At 44.0% G+C, this 20,874-nt stretch overlaps 1 protein-coding gene across 1 annotated transcript in view; it reads right to left on the bottom strand.

The window, feature by feature from the left end:
- Positions 1-20,874, bottom strand: part of EGFLAM (EGF like, fibronectin type III and laminin G domains) — a 181,090-nt gene that overhangs the window by 37,076 nt on the left and 123,140 nt on the right. The window contains exons 8-13 of the mRNA XM_059417018.1: positions 14,297-14,412; positions 13,406-13,724; positions 12,638-12,738; positions 11,395-11,495; positions 9,357-9,501; positions 5,696-5,885 (exon numbers count right to left, since the gene is read on the bottom strand). Coding sequence (XP_059273001.1) covers positions 5,696-5,885; positions 9,357-9,501; positions 11,395-11,495; positions 12,638-12,738; positions 13,406-13,724; positions 14,297-14,412 — 972 coding nt within the window. The remainder of the gene's footprint in view (positions 1-5,695; positions 5,886-9,356; positions 9,502-11,394; positions 11,496-12,637; positions 12,739-13,405; positions 13,725-14,296; positions 14,413-20,874) is intronic.

Genomic DNA, 20,874 nt, shown 5'->3' with positions numbered 1-20,874 from the left:
TCCACTTGTTGCAGATGTCTCAAAATATCATTTATGCTAATTCCTACTTTGAAACCATGGTAGCTCTTCCACCCCCATTAAATAATCTTATTCTCTAATGCTTTATAAAGAAGCACAGATACTATTACAATAACAAAACTTAAAAAAAATTGTATGGTTTTATTTCAATATAAGTGTTTCCTATCAGGGATATTTTTCTCTGCATTTATTTTTTTTTAAGTTTTTATTTATTTATTTGAGAGAGAGAGAGCAAGCATGAGTTGGGGGGAGGGGCAGAGGGAGAAGCAGACTCCCTGCTGAACAGAGAGCCCCACGTGGGGTTCAATCCCTGAGATCATGACCTGAGTTGAAGGCAAAGGCTCAACCGAGCCACCCAGTTGCCCCTATTCTCTGCATTTAAAAATGTCATTTCGAGGGGTGCGTGGCTGGCTCAGTCAGTGAGCGTGTGACTTTTGATCTCAGGGTTGTAAATCTGAGCCCCACATTGGGTGGTAAGATTACTTAAAAATAAAATCTTGGGATGCCGGGGTGGCTCAGTTAGTTAAGCATCTGATTCTTGATTTTGGCTTAAGTCATGATCTCAGGTCATGAGATCGAGCCCTGCATCAGCCACTGCGCTGGGGCATGGAGCCTGCTTAGGATTCTCTCTCTCTCTCTCTCTGCCCCCTGCACCCCCTGCTCTCTCTCTCTCTCTCTCTCAAAAAAAAAAAAAAAATCCTAAAGACAATAATAAAAACATTTGAGAAGAGTTCATTGGCTTCACAAGACCATTAGAGAAGTTCATGGCACACGAAAGGTTAAGAACCCTTGGGTTCCTGAAATGATGATCCTAGTAGCAAGGTCCAGGGATGTCGGGAAGGACAGAAGCAAAGTGGAGATAAACAGGTCAGTTTTAGAAGTGAGGAAATCTTCCCAATCTTAGAGCGGGAGGAAGAAAGTTGGTGTTCAGGTCACGGGCCTAGAGTGCTGGGAGTACCTTGGCCCCACTAAATGAAATCACTTTTGTTGACACTGAACCTACTAGATGCCAGCTTGTGTTTACGCAAGACAATGAAGTGAGAGCCAGTGAGAAGTGAGGTCACTGAGGAGAAAAGTGAAGGTAGAAGGTCACGGGGTAGAAGACATTAAGGACACACGGGCAGGGAGCAACCTCCTCCCCTCGTCCCCCAGTCCAGAACGGAGGCCTGTCGGTCTCCCCTACTGAAGACCTGTCAACTTAGTCTACACCTCTGCCACCACCACTGGCCTGGAGCAAATCGCCATTATCTCTGATCTGGACCGCTGCCATCACTGCCCGGCCAGTTTAACGTGTGTCCTAAATACTGCTTCCAATAAGCTGTCCGCGGCCAGAGCGATCTTTTCAAAACACAGACTACATCCCGGTAGACCCACCTCCCCCGGTACTCCCACTGGGACAAGTCATTTCCTCTGCCCGGAATGTTCTTCCCTCTCTTATTTGCTTTAAAAGAAAAATGCTTCAGATAGCAACTTTGCATTATATCCTCAGAAAGCTTTCCTGGACCTCCTGCTCATACAATTCCCTTATTACACACTATTATTGTGTTATCACTCCTCCTTTGTAACACTTACAGCCAAACGTCATTTTACATTTACTCGTGTGGTTGTTTGATCAATCTGGTCTCTCCTTGCGGCAGCTACGTGAGGGCTGAGCTCCGGTTCTTGTTCATTACTTTATCCCCAGCACCTAGAGTCATGACTGACATTAAGCAGATGCTTAAACAAGTATCTTGAGGGAAAGAATGACTAAAAGACCGACAAGTCCATGGGGAGACCCACGGACACCTCAGACCTCTGGAGTCTCGAATAACTTGGGAAGCGGCTTTGTCACGCTGACCCAGTGGGGTGTGTGTGAAGATCCAAGACAGGATTGGAAAAAACGAGTGCTGCTGGTTTAGGTTGGAGAAGTTGGGTAGAAATACTGAAAGAAAAGTCTAGGCCAGAGAATGCAAAATTTACTGAGATCGCAGACTAGTCTAGAACATGAATTTAAAGAGAGTTCAGTCACTGGGAATAATCTAATGAAGGGGATGAGGTGGGAGGGCTTGGGGAATGAAAGGTCCCTCTGAGGAGCGGAGGCAGGCTGAGGTGATGGGGGAGGGGAACAGAGAAAAAGCTGGGGTTGCAGACAGCAGTGCCAACTTAGAGGTACCAGACAGAGGAAGCATGGGTCTGCTACTGTCATTACTTTCTTCTGGAAGCCTGTATCCCCACCAGAAATTCACTGCTGTTGGTATGAGCCCAGCCTTCCCCATGGTGGCACTGCATTTAACTTAAAAGAACGTGAATTTCTGAAGGACTAACTCCGACTAAAGCAAGTATGGAGTATGAGGAAGCAGCCCTTCTCCAGCACGCCAGGGTGAAAGATGGGAAGAAAATGAAAAAAGGCAAGTGACTGATGCCTGCCGTTAAGGTTCATCATAGGCTCACAGTCATCAAAGAATCCAATCGTAGCTCCTGAGGAGCCCAGAGCCAGTAAGGTGGGCCCGCCTGGTGCCATCGGCTCAATGGAGAGGTTGGTTTCACACTGTGTGAGAATTTAAAGCACTGCCAGAAATTGGTCCTTGCTCAACTTCTCAATGTCATAACTACCCATCAGATGACCACACGGCCTGGAGGCCACAGATCTTTCAGGGCTGTTTCCCTGTTAGTTCAATGAAGAGAGAAAAAACTGCTTATAGCCTGCTTAATGGGTGGAGTCAGGATATTAATAATAATATTAATAGCAGGAAATATTTACAACATGTTTGCTATGTGCAAGGCTTTGTTCTTAGTACTTATATGCACCACAACTCATCTGGAGAAAGTAATCTTACAAGGAAGTTACAAAATATATTCATAGGTTGAAGCCAAATTCCCTGTATTTGGAGACAGGGCCTTTGAGAAGGTAAATAAGGTGGTTTGAAGTCTTAGTGATCCAATCTGAGCAGTGTCCTATAAGAAGAGGGAGAGACACCAGGGATAAAGGCACCGACCAAGGCCACAGGAGGACACGGTGAAGGAAGGGTTGCCAAATGCAAACCGAGGAGGGAGGCCTCGGGAGAAACCAAACCTGCCAGTGCCTTCATCATGAAGTTTCAGCTTCCAGAACTGTGAGAAAAGAATGTTATTAAAGCTACCTGGTCTGTGGTATTTTGTTACAGCAGGCCCAGCAGACTAAAACAGTCACCAAGTTAACCAAATTTAGAATTACCTATCTGCTCTCCGTGATGGAATAAACATCCTTATTCCTTTAAAAAACAATCCTAGTCTTTTCAAAAAATCATGCTGAAACAATTGGACATCTGCATGCAAAAAAAAAAAAAAGGTAATAATCTAGACAGAGACCTTACACCCTTCACAAAAATTAACTCAAAGAGATCACAGACCTAAATGTAAAACACAAGACTGTGAAACTTCTAGAAGGTAGTGTTGACAAAAACCTTGACGACCTTGGGTAAGGCAATGACTTTTTAGAGACAACACCAAAGTTACAACCCTTAAAAGAAGTAACCAATAAGCTCAATTTCACTGAAATTAAATATTTCTAATCTATGAAAGGCAGTGACAAGAGAATGAGAGGATAAGCCACAGACTGGGAGAAAATATTTGCAAAAGACATATCTGAAAAAGGACTGTAGTCCAAAATTCATTAAAAAAACAAAAGTCTTAAAGTTCAACCATAAAAAAACAATCTGTTTTTTTTTTTTTAAATGGGCTAAAGACCTTAACAGACACCTCACCAAAGAAGATATACAGGTGATAAATAAACATATGAAAAGATACCCCACGTGATAGGTCATCAAGGAAATGCAAATCACAACAAGATGCCACCACACATCTGTTATAATCTGGAGCTCTGACAACACCAAACTCTAACAAAACTGTGGAGCCACAGGAACTCTCAAACATTCCAGGTGGGAATGCAAAATGGGACAGCTACCCTGGAAGACAGTCTGGCAGCTTCTCACAAAACTAAACATATTCTTAGTACGTGACCCAACAATCACACTCTCTTTTGTTATTTATCTCAAAAAGTTGAAAATTTATGTCCACCCAAGAAACCTTCACACTGATGTTTAGAGCAGTTTTATTCATAATTGCCAAAACACGGAGGCAACCGAGATGCTCTTCAGTGAGCAAGACAGACAAGCCCGTAGTACATATAGACAATGAAATATCACCCAGCACCAAAAAGAAATGAGCCATCAAGCCAGGAAAAGGCATGAATGATGGGTGCTTGGGTGGCTCAGTGGGTTAAAGCCTCTGCCTTTGGCTCAGGTCATGATCCCAGGGTCCTGGGATACAGCCCCACATCGGGCTCTCTGCTCAGCAGGGCACCTGCTCCCCCCCAACCTCCTCTGCCTGCCTCTCTGCCTGCTTGTGATCTCTGTCTGTCAAATAAATAAATAAAATCTTACCAAAAAAAAAAAAAAAAAAGGCATGAATGAAACTTGGATGCGTATCACTAACCAAAAGACGCCAGTCTGAGAAAGCTAGTTACAGTATGACTCCAACTATGTGACATTCTGGAAAAGGCAAAATCATAGAGAATGTTAAAAAAAAAAAAAAATCAGTGGTTACCAAAGGTTGGGGGTGGGGAGAGAGGAGAGAGAGAAATGAGCAGAGCACAGAGGGCTTTTAGAACAGCAAAAAGGCTCTGTATGGCACCAGAATGGTGGTATTACATTATACATTTGTCCAAACCCGCAGAATGCACGATGCCACGAGTGAACCACAACACGAGCTACAGACTTTGGGTGATACTGATGGGTCAGTGTGTGCTCACCGCGTGTAACCAGGGGCATGGTGGTCATGGGGGAGGCCATGCAGGTGGGGGTGCGTGGTATAAGGGAAATCTCTGTACCTGCCCCTCACTTTTTTGTGTGAACCTTAAACTGCTGAAAAAATAGTCTTAATAAAAAAAAAAAAGAAAATAGAAAAAAAAAGTCAGTCCTACCTCTGCCTACTCTTTTGGATAAGTTTTATTTGACTTTCAGCCCCAGTTTCCTCATGAAATAGGCACAACAAGGGTGCCTGGGTGGCTCAATTGGTTGAGCATCTGCCTTTGGTTTAGGTCATGATCCCAGGGTCATGGGATGGAGTCCCATATCAGACACCCTGCTCAGTAGGGAGCCTGCTTCTCCCGCTCTTCCCTGCTTGTGCTCTCTGTCACTATCTCTGTCTCTCTTTTTTTCAAATAAATAAATAAAACCTTTAAAAGTAAAGTAAACATATAAATCATAAAATAGGCATAACAGTAACAATTGCTACCTCGTAGAGCTATTGTGAGGAGTTAAGGCAGATACGAAAGTGCTGGACACAGTGGTCAAGAATTAGAATTTTGTCATTTCTCTGGAAGCAGAGGGCTTATGAAAGTTCTTCTTGCATTATTGTGTTGGCTCTTCCACTGGACTGAGGAGGAAGGGTGAAAGGGCTAAACTGCTTGGTGCCAGGCTTCATGGAGAAGGCCAAGGGCAGCAGGACACAACCAAGGGTTAGGTGTGCCATATTGTTTACCACGTCTTGCTGGTCAGGCTCAGGTCACCATGTCTGCAAAGCACCAACCTCACCTCTTGGGCCCACCTCTGGGGTAACCACATGCCTACAGTTGCAGTCCATGAAACTGTTCACCTCCCTGGCCCACACCAGAAGGGCAATCCCAGAAGAGCACCCAGGCAACTGGGCAACCACTTACCCACGTCAGCTCCACTGAGTGCCTTCCCTAGGGGCCAAGGCCTCATGTCGATTCTCTTCCCATTAACGGTGAGTGACTGTACACAGCCTTGAAAGCCTCTGTTTGTTCCTGTTGCTCTGACCAACCAGTATGCGCTGGGAGCCCCTCCAAGATAGAGGGGTGTCCGGAAGGTAATTTTACTGTACTGGCCCTTTAAGAAAGATGAACACTGTAACTCACTGACCAAAATCGAAAGCCAAAACACAACAGATTTTTAATGAGGGGCATGGTTAAGATGTAGTTTATAGCCCCCCTGCTTTCTTCCATCTGTATTTATGTTTACAACATTGCCTGGAAAATTAAACCCATGGTTGCTATAGGAAACCTAGGGAGCTCCTCCGAGGGCTGTGTTTTGAGAAGGGGTTTTGGAATGCCTGGAAGGGAAAAGAAGGGAAGGTGGGTCAGAGCCAAGAGTAACCCAACAGGCAGGGCACCATGCTGGACATCCAAAAACAACTTTCTCTTTCCAGTCCCGACACCAACTTACTGTGTACCTTGGATGAATCATAGGGCTCTTGCGTGTCTCAAAAGGTGATAATGCTAATTTTGTGTATATATGGGCTAACACTTACCTTTTACTTCCCTAGTCTCCCATATACTATGTCCTGCAAGAAAAGTTGTGTGTGGCGGGGGAGAGGGCAGGAGTGCCACACAGATTGTGTTGCAAAATATTTTGAAATTTGCTCACGGATACAACTTTTGTGTATGTGTATATCTATAGTTAGGTAGGGACATTTCTAATCTTAGAGAAAACCACAATCTGGATTGTAGGTTTTGAGGTTATAAAATACTGACCTGAACATTAGGTAGGACAAAATTAAGGTACCCTTTGTCATTTGTTTTTTGTTGTTGTTGCTGTTTTTATATATTAAAGAAATATCTTATTCATTTGGATTAAAGGGGGCTGGGAAAATCATGTTGCCAGAATTTATAAAAAGCCCAGAATGTAAGCCACTGAAATAAAGAAAATCTTTATCTTTTAGACTTTTGTTGCCAACAAATAGAACATCTAAATCATTACTTTATCTTTTCTAATGAATAGATAAGAATGATTTATAACTAGTGGACTGAATATGAGCTAGGCCGCTTTAAAGTACTTACAGAGAATTTTAAGGATTGTTCGCCAGCCACTGGGCACACTGCTTTTGTTAGATGAATTGAATGCCCTGTGGGCTTATTTCATTAAGATCCTCAGAACTCACTCTGGATCCCATTTTCACTCTGTTCCTTGCTCCAGGATCACAGTAGGGGCCTGACAACTCAATCTTTTTCTTTTTTCTTTTCTGGAACATTCCATGGATTGTAGGGTGAGTGGTTCCTCTGAGCCTCCCTCACAACATCCTAGACAATAGTCTGATAAAATTGGCTTTTACCTTCCTCTGATAGGTTTGCTTTGGGTTCTGGAGCCTGTTTTGCCTGCTATCAGAGAATTGGAAGTGCCCTGGAGTTAGCCTATACCCAGCACAGCACTTAACAGTTTTTGACGGGTGCCAAATTGTGAAAGTCCAATTCCCTTGCTTTGGTTGGGATCACTCTGAGATGTAACTTATACTACAGAGCTCCCCTACAGAATCAGGCTGAAGCCAGACCCTAAAGAACTTTGTAAACCTTGATTTAAGACAGAGTCACGGGGCACCTGGGTGGCTCAGTGAGTTAAGAGGCTGCCTTCAGTTTAGGTCACAATCCCAGGGTCCTGGGATCAAGTCAGGCATCAAGCTCCTTGCTACATGGAGAATCTGCTTCTCGCTCTGCCTGCAGCTCCCCCTGCTTGTGCGTGTTCTCTGTCTCTCTCTCCCTTTCACTCTGACAAATAACTAATTAAAAATTAAAAAAAAAAAAAAAAAAAGACAGAGTCACTATCTCCCAAGACAGTTTACCAAACATTCCACAATTGTCCTGCTTATTCAACTTGCTAGCAAATCCGGGTAGTAGAGGCAAACATTGCCCTGAGTAGCCATAAAATTAAATGCTTCTTGCAATTAATTCTTATATTCATTAAAATTATAGATCCACAGGATTGGAAAAGATATGGAAACTCATACAGTCCAATCTCCCATTGACTCCTGGAGCCCTTGTGTGTCCCTACCAAAAGATTCTGGTAACGTATTTTCTGCACACCCCCAAAGACAGGGAACAGTCTCTGAGATCATCTGTTGCACTTCTGCATACCTTTGTATGATAAATTGGAGTTAAAATCACTTCCTTAGGATCTCCCCATCCCACTTCACCTTGGGGGTCCACAGAGTAAGTCCTTCTTCCCCCAAACTCTCCCTCTATGATGAAAAGGCACCATCCACACCTTCATCTTCTCTCCAAAGTAAACAATGCTCCTTCTGTTGATCATTCTAAGGATTTTAGGTCAATTTCCTGTTTCAATAACTGTTGTTTAAACATGCTTCAATTCGACTGTGGTCCTCCTAGAGTGCAATCACAGATCTGAATGCAAGCCTCTTAGAGGATCTGAGTTACCATTAGAGCACTGGAGGCTATATACATAGCTCCTAGAATATAATAGGACTATCACCTCCATTTTTCTGGAGGTCTCTACTAATGGGACTTATCATTTCTTGAGCTTGTTGTTACTACATGGTTCTGTTTATTAACCTTTATTGAATTTCCTTGCTTTAAACTGTAAGACATTTTCACATGTATTGCTTCTATTACAGCTTCTCCATCCTATTTTCACAGTTAGTATTTGGGATCCAAGTTCAAAGCTTCTTTATTCCTATCAGACTTAACTGTAATCATATTAGGGCTGTTGTCCTGGCATGTATATGATTCTGTAGTTCATTTATCTTGTCTTTTTTTCCTTAGAAATAACATGCGTATATGCGTAAGTGACCTTACAGGATTCAATGACTCAATTGGATTCTTGTTCCTTTGGAACCACGGGGGTCCAAATTAATGGGAATCAGCAAGGCATGGCCCTTTATATAATATGTCCTGCCAGTAAAAAATAGGGAATAGTCCAGGCAGGGAGGAAACCACACACATATACACAAAGGCTTTTTTGCTACATTTTTCCTCAGAGAATACAGACACCTGCCTGATTATAATTACAGACTCAGTTCCTTGGCAGCTTGCTAATCCAAACCGTTTATTCTAAACAGGGCTCTAAAATTGCCCAGTGCATGACCAATATGTGAATACCTAGGTGATTTACTGCGTAGCCCAACAGTTAAATTGTTTGACCACTTCCTGTAATCACCCCCCCACACCCCCGCAATGTGGTAGATAAAAGGATCATTCCTGCAGATTCAACCAAGGGAACTTTTCAGGACTGTTTTCTAAAGTCACACGGCAACACCCTTGCCTTAAAAGCAAGCTTTGTGTTTGGCACTAATAATGGCTTCTATTCTTCCAATATGGGCCTTCTTCTCCCCTGGCTTTGATGTCCTTGTGGAAAGAGGCCACGGCCATGAGCACAAGGCCAACTGTGTGTTTCTGCACCCCCTCAGTGATGATGCTTGCAAATTCAACTCTTCTCCTCAATAGATGTGGGATGGATGAGTGCCCTGAGCCTGTGTCCTGCCCTGTCTGCCTCAGCTCTCAGCAGGGAGGGGGTTGGGAAGGTGGGGGTGGGGAGGAGGCAGGGATGCTAATGGAGGGCGCTCACACTCACCTGGGACTGGCCCGACACGGGGGTGCCGTTGTTCACCTGCAGTAGCCCTTTCAGCCCATCTCTGTAGAGCATGACCGTGTGCCAGGCCCCTAGTTTGATTTTGCTTTCACTTATAATGATGGCAACCCCGGTTCCGCAGTTAAACCTGTGGGGAGGAAAAGGAGGAAAAGGCCCTCTGTTCAACCGGCTCATTAGGTGTTCTGACCCCCCCAACAGCATTTTCGGGGTGATGGCTTCTTTGAGAGTCAACCTGTTTGGATATGTTTATGAGTATCAAGAACTGCTTCAATCTCCACATGAAAGAGCTACACTTTGCCTTCAAATGTGGGGCCTTCTCCAACCTGATTTTCTCTGCAGCTTCGAAAAGGATGGGCAGCTAAGACCTCCCTCCTGCCACCAGTGACTGACAGATGCTTCAAGTGGATCCAAGGTACGGCGAACTAGAACTTGAGTCATTCTGCTTCCAGGTATTTCCCTGGGGACTTTCCCCAACTCCCAGATGATGGGCTCAGTGATATTAATAAAATGTAAAAAACACAAGTCTTCACACTCATCTTGGCAAGCCGGCCAGCGCCGCCATCTGTGTTCAGCTGTGCCCAAAGGCAGTGCCGTTTCCACAGGAGGCCCCAGCTTTGCTGGGGGGTGTGGGCGGAGGGGGAACATTCTCAGACGATTGCTTTATTCTTGTTTTTGTTTTCTTTCTCCAACTTCCCTATGGCCCAGGGCACCCGCTAGTCACTATGCCTGACGTCTAGAATTCTGACCCTTTCCCGTCAATTTCCAGACGGCTGCCATGCCGCTTCCCGAGATGGCCAGTGGGGAAGGACACGTGACCAACATCATCCTTCTCAGGACTTGCACTAACTGCAGCTACTTCTCATGGATTCCCTGCGTCTCCTCGATGATCCTCGGTGCAGAGGAATGGGGTGGAGATGCGTGGCGGAGTAGGCTTATCTAGAGGGGGCGGAGGAATCAGGAGATGCAAAGCTGGAGGGCGGCTGCCATAAACTCCTGCCAGTGCTACACATCCTCTGAGCGTTAGTGTGTGTGTGAGTGTGAGAACCGCTGTCCAGACCCTGGCCCAGCCTCGGACCCCCATGAGTCAAAGCAATGGTGGACCACTGTCTTCCCCAAGTGGGATGTTCTACCGTCTTCTCCAGCTTAACCTAAAGTAATCTGGGGGCTGAAATAATCAAAAGACAACAACAGTGGATGCTTCTGGAGTGCTTACTACGAGCCAGGCACCGCTCTGAGCACTTTCATGTATTCATTCATTTCCTCCTCACAAGAGTCCTGGGAGGAAATGCGGGCTCAGAGAGGTTAAGTCACTTGCTGAAGGTCAGGCAGCAGAGGAATGGTGCCATCAGGACCTTAACCAGTGCACTAGGGACAAGGTCAAGGCTGATCCTCCTTGGTCATTCTCAGCTGCTGTGTACACCACCATGAGGGTGGTTCAAACCCTCACACCTCCACAAAACTTGGCCCCAGAAAACCCCTCACAGATTTAAGGTGGCTTCCAAAGTATGTTGGGAGAGAAATGACCAGGGCTGAGGAGGAGTGCCAGTCTGCAGCCCCGGGGCGGGGGTTGGGGGGATGCTGAGCCAAGGATGGGCTTTGAGCCTCTGGGAACACTCAGGAGGCTATAGGCTCCTGTCTGCTCTCTGTGGCCATCAGTCCTATTTGCCACAGGAGATGAGAAGATCCCAGCTTCCTTCCTGTCACATCTACTTGAGCTTGGGGAGTGAAGGGACTGGATTGCTTGGGCTCACTGTTGCAGTCACCAGACCTACAACCGTGCCTGGTATACTGCAGGGGCTCCAAAAGTATTTCCTGTTGAATGAACGGACTGAACTCAAGCTTCGAGGCGGACCTGCGTTCCTGCTATGCCACTATTCAGTAAATTTCTCCAGGCTCGCCTTATATACCTCGTTCATTTATCAGCAGGGACCCATCCCATTTATATTTTACTCACACTATAAAAACATAAACATAATGTAGGATGGTATTAACAAATACAGGGGGTTTTGGTGGGAGTTACCTGAATTGGAGCGAGCGTCGGATGATGGCCAGAGACATGAAATCGCCTCTCCCGTTTTCATTCTCCCCGCAGTAGAGCAGTAAGCCATCCTCCGCCTCTGCCTAGTGTATGAACAAAAGCCACATGAACAATGAGCACCACCTGGAAACACTCATGACTGTGGAACCTGAGCGTTCTCTCTGTGGCCCTATTTACAAAGGGGTTGAGCACACGGTACTCCAGTGAACTCCCAGGTCCCAAGTCTCTGTTCCTTTCCAGTAAACAGAGGGCAGCAATATAAACAGGGTGTGAGGAATGGCAGCGAGTTTAGGGAAAGCTGGCTTGGCCCTCCTCTTCCCTTGCTTGGCGGGTCCGCCAGCAGAGCCCCAGGAAAACCATGTGCACAAAGACTGCAGGCAGAGAGGCTGTTTGCATGTCCATCGAATTCTATTTCCACCAAAGAACATACTTTTTTTTTTTTTTTTTTTTTTTTTTAAAAAAAACAAAAACAAAAACACAAGTCCTTTTCACTTCCCTCCCTCTGGAGAAGGGTGCGCATTTGCCTCTTTCCTTCTGTTAGGGGAACAGGCCAATAAAATCTGCCCTGCTGCTAGACTGGGTTGTTTTCACACTTGTTGGCTGCCCGAGACTGGGACGGATCATCTTTTGGACACTCAACACTGTGACCATGACCTCAAAGGGGACTTGTTTCCAGATCATCAACCCTTGCTGTGCTGAGATGCCCAAAAGAAGAACTCTAAGCTGAAGTCCTGCACTGAGATCTGATTTGTTGTTGATTCAGGTCAGAGAGCATCCCCTGGGCTCTCACTACGTGCAAGGACTGTGTATAGAGCAGTTTTTCTATGCGTTCGATTACAGTCATAGCAAGGATGGCAGACATGGGAGCTCCCTTTACGAGGGATTTTGGAATGGGGAATTCGTTATGCCTCTGAGATCCCGGTCTGTGAAGAGTCACCATGATGAGCTACAGGGCTGGGACCTACACGCTCTCACTGGCCAGCCAGCCACTTCCGTAGTTCAGTAACACACAGAATCCACCCTCCGCTCACTGCACCCTTGAACGTATGAATGTGCCCATTGTTCTTGCTACCCTGTGAATGTGTTTAAGGACAGACTCTGTGTCGTATTTACTTTTGGGGTATACCTCCACACTTCCTGCACTCCCAGCGCACCCTAGTTGATATGGTCCAATGCCAGCTAAGATGTCCGTCCAATTGGCATTCATCAAACAACTAATCCTTACCCTAAATTCAAGAGTAATTTGAAACGCCTGATAGGAGTTCTTCAGAGGCTCAAAAGTTACATAGGAGTGGCCAAAGAACTGAGGATACTGTATAACAATATCTAAAAAGAGAAAAAGACAACATAAAAGCATACTATATGATTTCCTTATTTGTTCAAGTGCAAAAATCAATATATGCCATTGCCTAGAAGTCATTAAGTGAAACCCCCCAAATCTGTTACACCTAGCTTATTATCTTCTCTACTTTTGACACCTATGATTCTGATTCTTGGGAACTCTGAGCTTCTGAAATTCTTAGGGAGAAACTAGAGATTGTTAACTTGATACCCTAAAAAAGAAATCAATAATTTCAAGATCACTGACACCTGCCTTCTAGCTGGATATTTATGTGCTACAAGTTGGCTCAGTTATCATCTTTCATAACTTCATGCCCATGTTTCAGCAGCACTTTTTCAGTAGAGATGTGATCCAAGTAAAGTCTGTCTCCCCAAGGTGTCATTAGGATTATTCAATAATTGCTCCAAAAATACTACATGTACGGCACACATAGAAACACATTGCTTCTATTCAACTAGAAGCAATGGAAGTGGCCTTACGTTTTTCCTGGACAGCTAACTTAATTATGAATACATGGACAAGGTGCTTATCTAAAGGGGAAAAAAAAAGGGCTAGAAGGAACCATGGAACCATGTGTGGCAAACAAAACTGCCCCTGGGTCCCACTGGAGCCAACCTCCCCACCACATTCTTCTTCCCACCAAGGGCTTACCTTCTGAGCAGCTCACACCACCTTTGCCCAGGTTGCAATGGCACCGTGAGCCCCCCCAGGTGTAGTCATTGATACAAAAGCTGTCAGCAGAGCAGATCACTTCATCACAAGACATGTCAAAGAGCCTTGGCATTATAGCCATGCCCTTCTTCCCTTTCCTCTCCGCTGGAGTGGGCTGGGGAGCCACCGTAGTCATTGGGAGAGACGCTAGAGTAGGGGGGACAAGCCTCGGAGCAGTCTTTGGGTTTGACCTGTGTTCCTTCCTGGATTCCACCAAATATTTCCTATTTCCTCCTTTGAGAGCAGAGAGCGGTTTCACCTAAAGCCAGAGAAGAGAAAGGGTTCAGGTTTGACACAGAGCACAGTGTTTAGACAGCCTTATTTATGGCTGATGTCTAATACTTTAAAATATGGTCAGTTTTGTTATTTCTCAAAACCCTAGAGTGTAGAACCTATTTATGGATAAGCACTTGAGGCTCAAGGATTTTAAGTACCTTTCCCTATGCTATTCAGAAAATCAGTGGTAAAGCTGATAGCACCTGATTTTTATTATTATAATATCACAAAGATGTATTACTTTGTCAAGGAATTGTTCATTTCCTTTTAATACCTGACTTTATACATGTCTACTTGGTGGGAAATCTAAATGTGGTTCTGCCAGATTGTGAAGTCAGCAGGCAGGGGCTGGCTATAGGACATTTGCATGGTCGGTCCCTAGTTACTATGAATTTATGAGCACCTGGAGCCTAATAGAGAAAATAAATAAATGTTAAGAGCAAATGGGCCAAATTAAGTAAGTTTGAAGTAAAATGTTCATGGTCCCTTGGTTAAATTGCCTTGTTCAGCATGAGATCAAGAACACCCAGGTTTTACGAGCAGAGATTTGGTTACCTCCTCAAAGGAGACATCCAAATCTAGGTAGTCTTCAAATCCGTCATCATCTTCATCGACTCCCATGTCGATCGTATAACGGGATCCGTAGCGGCCACTTCCTGCTTCTTCGGGGCCTTTGGGGAGAAAAGAGCACAGGCTGTCACCATACATCTTCCCTCCCTTTTCTAGCCTGAGCCATATACAGAGAGTTCCATCAGATGGATTGGGATGTGTTGGAAACACACAAAGAATTCAACACAAGAGAGGACGCCTCAATGACCCAAAAAAAAAAAAAAAAAAAAAGTTTCATCTCATAAGGACTAAGGAAATGCCAATTAAATACCAGAAAGATCTGCCATTTTATACTGACAAGACTGGCAGGAAATGTAAATGTTGGGCAATAAAAGACTATTACCAAGGATGGGCTCCATGAAGACTCTTCATACCCTGATGTTTGATGTATACGACCACTTTGTAAAAATTCTTGGAAATAAGGAGATAATGTTCACACCTTTTGATGCAGCAATTTCACCCCAACATATAAAATCTGGAGAAATTCTCCCACATGTGTACCAGGTCATGTCCAAAACACATTCATAGCATCAGAATTTATCATTGTAAAAAACATTTCAAATTTTCTATTTATAAAAACTAGTAACACCCTAAGTATCTGTCAACAGAGAATAGATAAGTGAATTATACTGTATCTATGGAGTGGAACACTATATTGCAGAAGAAATGAAGGAATGAGTATTTAAATGCATCGACATGGCTTAATCTCACATTATTTCACGCAAAAAATGCAATTAGCAGAAGAACATACCCAGTTTGATGTCATTTATATAAAATTCAACAGCAAGCAAATTTGATATATTATTTAGAAATGTACAGAGATATATATGTATATATATATATAGAATTATATTGAACTAAATATATGTATTTCTATGTAAATATGTATCACTTTAAACATATATATATTGTTCTCTATATTTTTATATGTTTTAAACTCCTAAGCAAAGTAAGACCATAAATACCTGGGGGAAGTTAGAAGAGGGTAGTGAATGAGCTGCAGGACAGAGAAGCCTCTGAGTGCTCTGTTAACAGTCTTTTTCTTAACACAGGTGCTGGGTATGAGTGTTCATATTACCTTTACATGAACTCTTGATGTATGAAATATTTCATTACAATTTCTTTAAAACAAGAAAGAGACGTTGCACTAGAGAAAACACCCCTACAACCAGCAAATGGGTATCTCGGGTGCCACCACTTCCAACATCTTAGCAGGACAATGGGATCTTTGAGAACTAGAAGGTGAGCTGAGAAAAACTCTTAGGAGACAATAGATGACATTATCCTTTGGGGAATGGTCACAGCAGTCCTGCCTTAGTCCTGCCTTAGGCGCACACTGGTGGCACCCCCCAGGGTCTGGGCACCCCCCAGTGCTGCTCCATAGCACCCCCATTTCCTCCCAGTTGGTTGGGGCCTAGGTACCAACTGCCTACACACTGGACACCAGCCCTTAGAGCAGAAACAACTGGCAATAGAAACTAACTTTTGTAGGTTGTCAGAGCCCATCAGACCTTCAGTGTTTGGATGACTGGCTAGAAAAAGGAGAGGAAAGGATAGGAGGGAGTCAAGAAAAAGAGAAACTGAACTTAAAGACATTCTGCTTTCAGAATAAGCCAAGCTGAACACCTTTCTTATGAAAGCAAACTCACCCTCCTTTAGGGAAAGAAAAAAAAAAAAAGCACGCAGATGAAAAAGAACATGCAGAAAGAGGGTGTGGGAAGCCTTCTCTGTGGGCACAGGGTCGACCAGAAATCTCTGGACCAGGAAGAGCCAGATGGCAGTGGGCAGGTAACACAGAGACAGCAGGGAAGGAGCCCTTCTCAGGTGTTCAAGCACATTTTGGTGAAGGTGGGATAACAGAGAGGAGGTGGTGTTCTCACCACCTTCACTTCAATTCCCTGTAGTTTTATTTAAAATAGCCCACATGGCAGCTGAAAATTCAAGCCTGTTGATTCCAGGTTTATACCTGGATGCGATTCTCCTAAGCCACCTGCGTCCAGCCGGCATAGCCATGTGCCAGATGTCTTCACATAAAAAGCCAGGAAGCCTGTGAACACAGCTTTCCTCTCTCCTGTCTCTCTGTAGCTATGCATCTTTCCACCTCTCTCCTCAACTCTCCCTCTTTCTGTGGGTCCTTTCCTCACTCTCCGTTTCCACGTCTGTCTCTCTCATAGATTCACAATGGTCAGATTAAGGAGGAAAGAATCCATTTGGCAATAAAAGAACTATATAGCACATACATGAAGACAGCTGGGTTTTGTCTCCAGGGAACCAGTCTCTCTCTGCCCCCAAGGCATTCTCCCTGCCCTGGGCACAGTCTCACCATTCTTGTACCGTGCTCATCAAAGTCAAGATTCTCTTCATTTCCTCTTATGATACCCTATCTGAAAAACAAAAACTTTCAAAGACCCCCACAAACTACAAGAGCAATCCTAGGCTCTTGGTTGCAAGTTCAAGGATCTCAATGGTAACCCCTCCTTTTCCTCCTTCTTTCCCTCATCGCCATCATTTATTGAAACCTACCGTGTCTCCACGATTAACGGGTATGGTTGTGTGCAAAATGTAACCCAATTCTATACTTCACAATAATCCTGCAAAGTACTAACTGTTAATTTCACTTTGTAGATGAGTAAATTGAAGCTCAGAAAGGTTAAATGGCTTGACTAAGATCAAAGACCTTGTAACGGGCCAACCCTCACTCAGAGCCAGGTCTGACTGGTCACTCCTTTCCCAGCTGCCTGTCAGAGAAGAAGCCACTGTGGAGGTGGAAAGAGCCTGGGATTTGGAAAATTAACACTTATGACCAGTTTTACTGTGCCAAGAACTTTTCATACTGACCGCCGGGTCCCACCATCTTCCAGCCTCTTCCCCCACCCTTTCCTTCACCCTTGATTCTCCCGCCAAAAGGATGTATGCCCAGGTCATGTCTCCATAGGCGACCCGATAACTATGCAGGAAACAGATAAAAGACCCCTGCCAACCCCCTCCCAGTGCGACTTCCCCCACTCTGCTTTCCAGAGTCGTGGAACCTCACCCGAGGGTGCCCACCTCCTTCCGGCGCAACTTTCCTGGCTCCCCTTCTCCTGAGCCCTGAAACTTCGCCGCAGAGTGCCTTTAATAAATCTTGCCTTGCACCTACCTTGCCTGGTGTCGTGTTTATTTCACCTATAAAACCTTACAGGTTAAGTCTCTGCTTTTGGCTACGCTCATGATCTCAGGGTCCTTGGATCCAGCCCCGCATCGGGATTTCTACTCAGCGGGGAGCCCACTTCCCTCTCTCTTTCTGCCTACTTGTAATCTCTGTGTTGAATAAATAAATAAAATCTTAAAAAAAAAATTTCTATATCGTTGGTATTATCATCTGCATTTTACCATGTAAAATAGAAGCTCAGAAAGATTAAATAACTTCTTCAAAGGCATGCAGATGGTAAAATAACAGAGCTAGAATTAGAAACTTTGGTTTCTCTTTTGACTACATCATTACTACTTATAGTCTGACTCCAAATTGTATTGTCAGCATTTTTTTCCGTCTTCCAAAGTCCTGATGGCCAAACTGGCCAAGCAGTTGTCTCCTTAATACATCTTGTGTTTTCTTATCCCAAGACTGGTTATTACTTTTTTCCCACACTGCCATCTTTTCTTTCTCTCCTATAGCCTACACATAGCTTACCTAGACTTCCAACCGCACCCTATGGAGACAGAGCGGAATGTGTATCATCAAAAGGCCAAAATCAAGTGATATTTTAAAAAGAGAACATCAGACACTTCTAGAGAAAAGATGATGATTACACAGACACACACACACACACACAGACACACACACACACACACACACACACACACACACACAGGGATATGTGCCCCAACTCTGAGCTTAGAATAAACTTCCATAGCTTGAAAATATCAACAGATGTTAAAAATTTTATTTCCGCCTCTGAACTCCTGGCCCTGGAATGCTCCCCTTGTTTTTCCCAACTCAATTGTGAACCCCTTGAAGGCAGGACCCATAATTTTAGGCTTCTTGAAAGACCTTTCCATTATCTATTTAAGTCCATTTAAGTAACACTTTACATACTTTAAAGCTGAAGGAGACCTTAGACACTATCCAGTCCAAATTTCCCATTTCATAAATGTGTAAACTGAGGTCACAGAAGACAAGTGACTTGAGATCAAGGTCATGCAACTCATTAGATGATCGAGGACCAAAACTGGATCATATGACCCCTAGTTCAATATCTGTAACACCTTACCATGCACTTTCTGGTGCCAAGTATCTAAGATATTTCAGCCAGAAGAAAATGAAGACGCTGAGGTTGGGGTAGGTAGCTGAGGAATCCTCCTGCCCCTTAGCCCACCTAGAATGTCTGTCTTGAAGGAAACTCCTTAGAGAAAAGGACCATGGACATGTTGCCATAGCTATGAAATGGTACCATGATGAAAATGGAAATGATGCCAGATTCTCTCTTCGTTCTAACGAGTTGAATAAAGCATGTATTATTCATTGGATAAGGTCCTTTGGTATTTATAAAAACCACTCTGTTTTGACATGATATTGCATATCTCCTTGAAGCTAGAGGTTACTCTTTGTTTTGGGGAAACGAAGGGTATGAGATAAGAGTGGGGGAAAGGAGTATGGAATTATAAGGACTCAGAGTCAAATAAATTTTGACCTCTATAGAAAGAACTTAGGGATTGACTAGCACAAGTCCATTTTACAGATGGGTAAACTGGGCTCAGAAAGTCCCTGTGACTTGAGACAGCTGATCAGTGGCAGAGCTGATCCAGAATTCTGGGTTCCCAATGCTGCTTTCTACTACCCTTTACGGCATCTCAAATTCCCTATCTCTCATCATAACCTGGGCTGATAGTCACTTCCCATTTTTAATAGGAAGGAAAGGAGCACAACATGACTGGAAAAAACATGGGATAAAATTCTCTGCTCTTGTTCACGGATGGCCCCACCACCTCAGAGTTCAAATCCACGGCTTACATGAAGTTTTTACCAATGCCATTTCTAAGTGAACATGGAATGCACGGTAGGAGATGGTGATAAGAATTCTCTCAGTAGCCTGGGGTTATTGTAATTAAAGTGCATAACTTATCGCTTTCTACTTGGCACGTTGTTAATTAGGAAAAGAGAACATTAAAAAGGAGACATTTATTTAGAACCAGAAAAGTCAAACCACTGACTGAATGCAAAACAAGTTCAAGGGTTATTCTACTCCAAGAAAAACTAATACACAAAATAAAAATTACCACTAACAAGGGTGATTTATTTGGCAAACACCTGTATGTTTATTTCTTATTTTTTTAAAGATTTATTTATTTCAGTGGGGGCACACATGTGGGGGAGAGGCAGAGGGAGAGAGAATCCTGAAGCAGACTTCCTGCTGAGCACAGAGCCTAACTCAAGGCTCGATCCCAGGACCCTGAGATCATGACCTGAGCCAAAATCAAGAGTCAGTTGCTTAAGTGACCCAGGTGCCCCTGTATGTTTATTTTTATAAAAGCATCACAAGTATTCTATAAATAGTGAGTATCTCTGATGTATCCACATGGTGTAGTTGGAAATACCCCTGGTCACAGAATCCAAGTAATTAGGAGAGGGACACAGATGACTATTTGACCCTGGGTGAGACACTTAGTCTCTCTGGGTCTCATGTTTTCTAATAAAACAAGGAATGGGATTAGACTGATGACCTATAGGATCCTTTCCAGCACTAATATTCTGAAGTTTACACTTTTGATTTAGACATATTGTTGGCATCTGTTACTTCAAGCAAGGCTTGAAAAAGAAACAACTGGGGAATTTCATTTATGTGGATGAAAAAGAAAAAACGAAGTTGGTTCAGCAAAGAACTTAAAGGCTTTGGGGACTGTGGCTTTGTGTTCAATATTATAACCCTCCTAGAAGATAGGATATCATTTATCAGAATTCATCTTCATTCATAAGGATCAGGTTATATGATGTCCTTCTCTTAACAGCTCTTGATGATGGATGAGAAAGGAATACTTATTCCCCATGGAAGTTTGGAATCATGCAGAGAGTTCCCCCAAATGCCGTTGGATTCTTGTTCAACCCCTTTGCTTCCCTAAAGAGGTAGAGACAGTAGCCTAGCCCTGGATGGAAGCATTTGGTTTACATTTGTGAATTAAGTGAAGCTAATGTATCAAAGGACCTGGGGGCGGGAGGTGGAGTTAGGAGCAAATTTGGTCCCTCCCACCTCCCTTCTCAACCTGGAAAAGTGGAACACAGTGACCTGGGCAGGTGTGACTTCTCTGCAGATGCAAACTTTCCTTCTAGGGGGCTCTCCCCTAGTCAGAGAGGAGTTCGCAAACCCGCTTTGTACCTTAGAGTAAGCTACATTCCCTGCCCAGCCTTCTCGGAAATAAGGATGGTATTCACCCATATGGATGGCAATTTGATTCTTTATCTGCCGACTACATTGTCTTATTTCTCAGTTGATTCAGAAAGTGGACAAAGAGGATACGGGTTTTTAACTGGGCTTCCTCAACACCTCAAC

The sequence above is a fragment of the Mustela nigripes genome, chromosome 12 (genome assembly GCF_022355385.1).
Source record: "Mustela nigripes isolate SB6536 chromosome 12, MUSNIG.SB6536, whole genome shotgun sequence".
NCBI classification, from domain to species: domain Eukaryota; kingdom Metazoa; phylum Chordata; class Mammalia; order Carnivora; family Mustelidae; genus Mustela; species Mustela nigripes.
The sequence above is the reverse complement of the archived record's forward strand: the minus strand, read 5'-3'. Positions and strand labels throughout refer to the sequence as shown.